Below are 6,065 nucleotides of genomic sequence, written 5' to 3'. Positions count from 1 at the left end.
GAAATACACGGGTGTGTAGTTGTTAGGGAACACCTACTCAGGCCAGGCCACCTTGCTGTCCCTTGGAGTATTTCACTCTGGACTTTCCATTTGCTTTTAGAGTGCTGTTCATTGTCTCCTTCCATATAAACTCACACAACCATGTCTTTACAATAAAGTCCACATCCCAGGAAAAGGACAACAACAACAACAATAATAATAATAATAATTAATAATAAAACCCACACACATCAAGCTTACGTTTCAATTACATGAGCAAGCAGGGCTATTGAAAGGCTCATTCTGTCATTTTAAACATGCACCAAAATATTTGGAAGCTCCAGCAAGACATCTCTATTAGTCTGTGGGTTTATTGACATAATTGGATGTAACAATGTATAACATTTATCCATTTTTCACTGAACTAGTTTTCAGTGAGACTGTTTTAAGTCCAGCCATTAAACATTTTTGGTGACAGTCTACAGTTGGGGAAGGCAGATGGTAAACATAATCAGTGGTCTTTTCCCGACTTTCAGCGGGTCTCAGCTTTACACCGTGTCAATGAAACAGCTAAGAGATGCAACTGTGCTGTGCGTGAAAAGCTGCAGCGTCTACAGGAGGCACCAGATAGCCTGCAGGTTGAAAATCAGAGCGAACAGCCCCCACCTCCCACGTACCATACTCTCTGGATCTAAAACAGCAAACACAGAATGACAGTCTATTTCCTGTGGTTTATTAAGTTTCGTCCCTGCAGATACGACTGTGAGCAAAGCAGCTGTGACTTATGTGGCCTGGACATTCTACTCATCCTGGACATAAACAAAGACTGGCTCATTTAGACCCCCCAGGTCCTCTGCGGCTGGGACAAGGCAGGCGCGGCTCATGTAGGCCAAACATAAAATGTGATGGATTCCCTCAGTCATTGGGACCCTCAGGAGTCTGGGGCCTAAAACAGAAGAGTCAGTCTTAGTCATAGCACCTTGAACTGACTGACCTGCTCGGTACCCCACGGCCAATAAATCCATAACCACACTGACAGTACCACAGTTTACATCCTCTTAGCGAGTGTACACGGACCACACACACACATTATTAATGTGAACCCAGCCACTACATTTAATCGTAGACACAGACTTCATAAATATCAGGGAAGAAAAGTATCCCAAATACCTAAAAACACAAGTAAACAAAAACAGGAGGCTAATCCTAAGTTAAAAAAGAGAACATAAAAAAGAAAAGAAAGACTGTGTCTACTACTAAAAGACAGAATCTAAGAATACAGTAAAACACTGGCTACTGGAAGAATTAATTTGTAAAATAGATAATTATTTCACAGTGACAGCTGAGTGCTTGTGATCTTCTGGGTTTAGTAGAAACATATTCCCTACTGTGTTTTTTTTTTTTTTTTTCACATTTGTTCCCCACAATTTCTTCTCCTGTTCTATGTCTTATAAAGAACAGCAGTGATATACATGGTCAGTGATTACATGACTCACAACCACCCATTGCTTTGTTGGCTGGGACAATCTCAGAGCCTCACAAGCAAGCTCCACCACTGAGCTTGCCCCTCCCCCAAGCCTGACATTTCCTTCACCCTTATCGCCTAACCAATGCAACTCAGAAACAAGTGCTGTCAAGAAGGGAGTGGGGGAGGGGGAGGGCAATGTTGAAATGTCGTGAGATGTAGGTCACGTTCATCCCCCCATCGTTCATCCCCCATCTAGGCATGCTATCAGAAATGTGGTAAGTGAGCTGGAAGGCTGCGGTGCCCTAGAGAGTCACTGGTTACATACACACATACATATCCCATTCTTTTTGCTTTTTTTTTTTTTGTATAAAAAAAAAAAAAAAAAAATCCAATCTGGCATTCAGATTTTCCCTGTGTAGATTTTTTTTTTTTTTTTTGATGAAATTAAAACCACAGGCCCAGGCCTGGTGGAGAAGTATTAAATGCTGCCTTCTCCCGAGGACAATATCAGTTACCCAAAGGTCAGCATGAGGTCACCTTCCGAACTAGAGAAACAGTTGGGGCGTGCGGGGCGGGGGGAGTCGAGTCCAATCAAAAGAGTCTTTGAGTTTATTGGTCAGTTTGTTAAATTCTCTTCATATTCTTGACACAGGTAGCTTTTCCTTATTTAAACCTCAAGGCTTCCTGGGTACTCTACCAGCCAACAGAAAAGGGCTCCCGGGTGAGAAGGGTACCTGTTTGCCGTGCCCATCTTGGCAGAGCCCACCAAATCAGTGGGGTCAGTTGCTGGTCCCCCTTTTCTTAACAAGAAACAGCTCCGTTTGCCGTAAAGCAAACGAGTGTGTGTACACCAGCGTCTTCTGCTCATGCTGGGAGCATAAAGCACCCTTTCCAGCCCATGGTCAGCCGGCTGCTGTGCTGAAATGTCACAAGAACCATGTGCTAAGTGTGTCGAGGCTTCCCACTTTTACGCCATTATTCATTTGTCCCCACTCTTGGGTCAGACCACCAAGAACCATCCATTTTCTGGGACGTGAAGGATTGCCATCTAGATCTACTTTCAGTACCACTCGGCTTCAGCAAGTGCACAAAAGGGAGAAAGAACGGGTCTAATAAAACTAGTTCTTCCTCCCAGAAGGCTCGGGGCCACCGAGAGTGGCTCCTCAAGGCCAGTGAGATCCCGAGGCACTGCCTAGTCAGCAAACCTTTGCAAGAGGTGGTCCTCCCGCCTCAAGCTGCCACCGGTCCCACCGCCGGAGCTGTCCATGAAGCGGTCGCAGGGAAACTCAATGAGGTCTGCCTCGCTGAGCGCGCACACGGTGGTACGGGGACGGTGCGACTGAAAGCCCGAGAAGTCCGCAGACACACCAGTGCCCATGGAGCGCAGTGGCCGTCGGGTGGAGTACATGTGGCGAACGTGGACCGGGGCCCCTCCCTTCCGCCTGGCACGCAGCTTCCTCCGCAACCATCGCGATCCCCAGGCCGCCAGAGCCAGGAGCACCAGCAGCGCGTTGACAGCCAGCAAGACCAAGGTCAGGAGCTGGTAGTCGACGTCGCCTCGACCTCCTGCCTCTGGCAGGGTTACCAACCCAGCGCAGTGGTCTCGGGGAGCCACGGGACAAACGCGACCCCCGAGCACGCCCTCCACGCACACTAGGTAGGGGGTGTCTCCGCGCAGCTCGTGCAGCGTGGCCGAGTCGCTGCGCTCTGGCAGGTAGACGAAGCGCTGGAACTTGGGCTGCTGGCCAAAGCGGTCGAAAAGCAGGCGGAAGCGTGCGCCGCCCTGCGGCCGGGGACTGCGATGCTCTCGAACCGCCCAGCGCACCGAGGCGCTGTTGGCGCTCACCGCTTCTACCGTCAGGTTGCACAGAATGAATTTATTGAAGTCACAGGGGTCAGACACCAGAGGTGGCAAGCCGACGCCACTATCGTACCGCACCGCGCGCTCTTGCTGCTCTGACGCTAGGCGTTGCTTTGCTGCGCGCTGCCAGCTCTCTCTGGCAGATGACGTCCCAGAGGTGGGCTCAGACGTCGGGGTGGGCTCCGTCTGGGGGAGATTGGCTCGGGTGGGACGTCCTCGCTCCGGCTTCTCGTGCAGGTCCAAGGACTGTGGGGCAGAGCTCGAAGCAGAGGGACCCTGTTGCTGCAGGCTTGGACCCCGACGGCTCAACCTTAATGCGCTGCGGTTACCCACCAGTTCCTTAGCAGCTCCTCCCCAGGCCACTCCCGGTAGAAGTCTTCCCCGTTGCTGCGGCTGCGGCTGCGGCTGCAATGGCAGCTCCTGCGCGAGACCTGCAGGGGGCGTCATCCCTTCCCGTGATGTTGTGGGTAGAGGCCACTGCCCACTGCCTGCTGTAGGGGAAGGTGAGGGATCCATGCAAGACCCATTCTGCAGCAGTTGGTCATCCAGGTAATCCAGGTACTTACCCCGTAGGGCCGGGGGGTGGCGACACTGCACGAAGACGGTAAGGAGGCGACCCTGAGAATGCCAGTTGCCCATCCAGCGTTTCAGACCCCGCAACCGACAGTCGCAGGTCCAACCATTGCCGTCTAGATCTAGCCGGTAGAGAGCCGGACTGGCGGCGAAGATGTCTCCAGAAAGGACGCTGAGCGCATTGTCGCGAAGGCTGAGCTCACGTAGCCGGCCCTGGTGGCCAAAGGTGGAGGGGTGCAGAGCAGAAAGCTCATTGCCGCTCAGATCTAGTGCTTCCAAGCTGTGCAGAGGCTCCAGCAGTGTCAGGGGGAGCTGGTTCAGCCGGTTACCTTCTAGTCGCAGCTCGCGAAGGGCCTCCAGCCCCCAAAAGGCCTCTGGGGCGAGGTGCGTGAGCTGGTTGCCGCTGAGGGAGAGCAGGCCTAGGCGTGGCAGGTGCTGGAAGACCCGGGGGCCAAGGTGCTGTAGGCTGTTGGCAGAGAGGATGAGAGTAGAGAGGGAGCGCAGGGGGACAAAGGTGGCTGCGTGGCGCAGAGAGGGCTGCAGCTCGTTGGCAGAGAGATTGAGGAATCGAAGCTTACCCAGTTGGGTGAAGGCGTTCTTGCCCAAAAAGCGGATCCGGTTAGACTCTAGATGTAGGTAGAGCAGGTTGCCCAGGGGAGCGAAGACTGCGTCCGGCAGCGCTCCCAGCACGTTCCCGTCCAGCCGTAGCTTGACAAGACTCTCCAGGCCCTCGAAGGAGCCGCGACTCAGGCGTCCAATCTCGTTGCCGTTGGCGTAAAGGATGCGCAACTTGCGCAGCGGGGCCAACGTGCCAGGAGCGAGCGCCTGCAAGAGGTTGTTCCCCAGGTACAGCTCCTCTAGTCGCGAGAGCTTCTCGAAGGTCTTGGGGTGGAGAGAGCGGATCTGGTTGTACTGCAGATCCAGCCGTCTGAGCTGCCCCAGGCGGTGGAAGTCGAAGGCAGTGATGTTGGTGATGAAGTTCCCGCCTAGGCTGTAGGTGAGCACGTCCTGGGGACTCGGCAACGAGCTGGTCTTGGGCACCGCGCGAAGCCCCCTGTTGGTGCACAGGAGATGCTGGGGGTGCTGGCAGTCGCAGCGCTCGGGGCACACGGACTCGGCCCGCGGCGGGAAAGCCAGGCAGCCGCACACCACGAGCCAGAAGCGCACGGCGCCCACACCCTCCATCGCCGCTCGCCCAGCGCGCTGCGGCCGGATAGTCCTCTGAGCCGGCCGGCTCTGTGTCTCCTCTGCATTCCCCTCGGCCGGGCCTGATTCGCTAAAAGGGGCCTCTTTCGGACTTCGCTGGTGTTCCGTCCAGCCCTGTCTTCGCCCTTTGTCCGGGTGACTGGCCCGGGTCTCCGCAGGCCGAGTTCGCGGAGCTAAATCAGAAGGCGCTGGGCGCTCTGCGAGTCCCGGGTGCTACTTGTTGCATTTCTGCAGAAAACTGTTTCTTCGGGGGCGGGAGGAGCGAGCAAGAGTCGGTGCTTTTTGTTTGCTCTGGAGTCCGGAGAGCTGGATTCCCTGGCGCGGATTCTCCCAGCCAAGCGGATTCCCCCACTGCAGGCGGGATCCCTTCCAAGAGCTGCTGGGGTGCGGCTTGGCTGCAGAGCACCGGCCGCTAGGCCCACGACTCCAGCGTCTGCCAGCTCGCGATCCGGGGGGACTCGGAGCGCAGGCGGAGTGGGCAGCCTGGGGGCCGCGCAAGCAGCGTCCGGAAGGGACCCATGTCGGCGTGGAGCGAGCAAACCCGGCGGAAATTCGTTCTTCCCACACTCTGCCCCCCGGGGGATGCAGGCGGAGAAAGAGGAGACGGCGGAGGCAGGACAGACCCCGGCTGGGGGAGGAGGAAACACTAAGTGGCTCCACGTCTGGTCAGCCCCAGCGCCGGACGCCAAGTGAGAAAAGTAGGGATTAAAAACAGCTGTACGGGTCGGCGCGCAGGCTGGGGGCGGGGGTGGATTACCGGGCGAGCAAACGGGGATTGCAGACAGAGACCTTTTTATTTTAGGCTAGTTCACCGCAGCTTCGGAAAAGAGGCAGCGCTCCTACATTTTACCCACTCTTCCCGGTGCCACCCTGCCAGATGTTGAGACAGCACGGAGTCCCCTGGCATTCTATTCCGAGTGTGGGGGAACACAAGATTGCCTGGCAGTGGACTGTTGACAGAAGACACCGGCTCAGTCC

General features: G+C 55.3%; 1 protein-coding gene across 2 annotated transcripts; it reads right to left on the bottom strand.

Annotated features, from left to right (window-relative positions):
- Positions 1–259: 259 nt before the first annotated feature.
- Positions 260–5,754, bottom strand: TRIL (TLR4 interactor with leucine rich repeats). 2 transcript variants are annotated; one of them, XM_080932317.1, is made up of 2 exons: positions 3,875–5,754; positions 260–3,739 (listed from the first exon to the last, which is right to left on the bottom strand). In XM_080932317.1, the coding sequence occupies exons 1-2, from the start codon at positions 5,064–5,066 to the stop codon at positions 2,640–2,642; spliced, it is 2,292 nt and encodes a 763-aa protein (XP_080788443.1). In that variant the 5' UTR covers positions 5,067–5,754; the 3' UTR covers positions 260–2,639. The 2 variants fall into 2 exon arrangements, with proteins under 2 accessions (XP_080788443.1, XP_080788442.1); XM_080932316.1 differs by having other exon boundaries at positions 260–5,754.
- Positions 5,755–6,065: the final 311 nt, after the last annotated feature.

Source organism: Micromys minutus (assembly GCF_963924665.1).
Source record: "Micromys minutus genome assembly, chromosome: 18".
NCBI lineage: Eukaryota > Metazoa > Chordata > Mammalia > Rodentia > Muridae > Micromys > Micromys minutus.
Note: the sequence above shows the minus strand (reverse complement) of the source record. Positions and strands in the feature narration are given on the sequence as shown.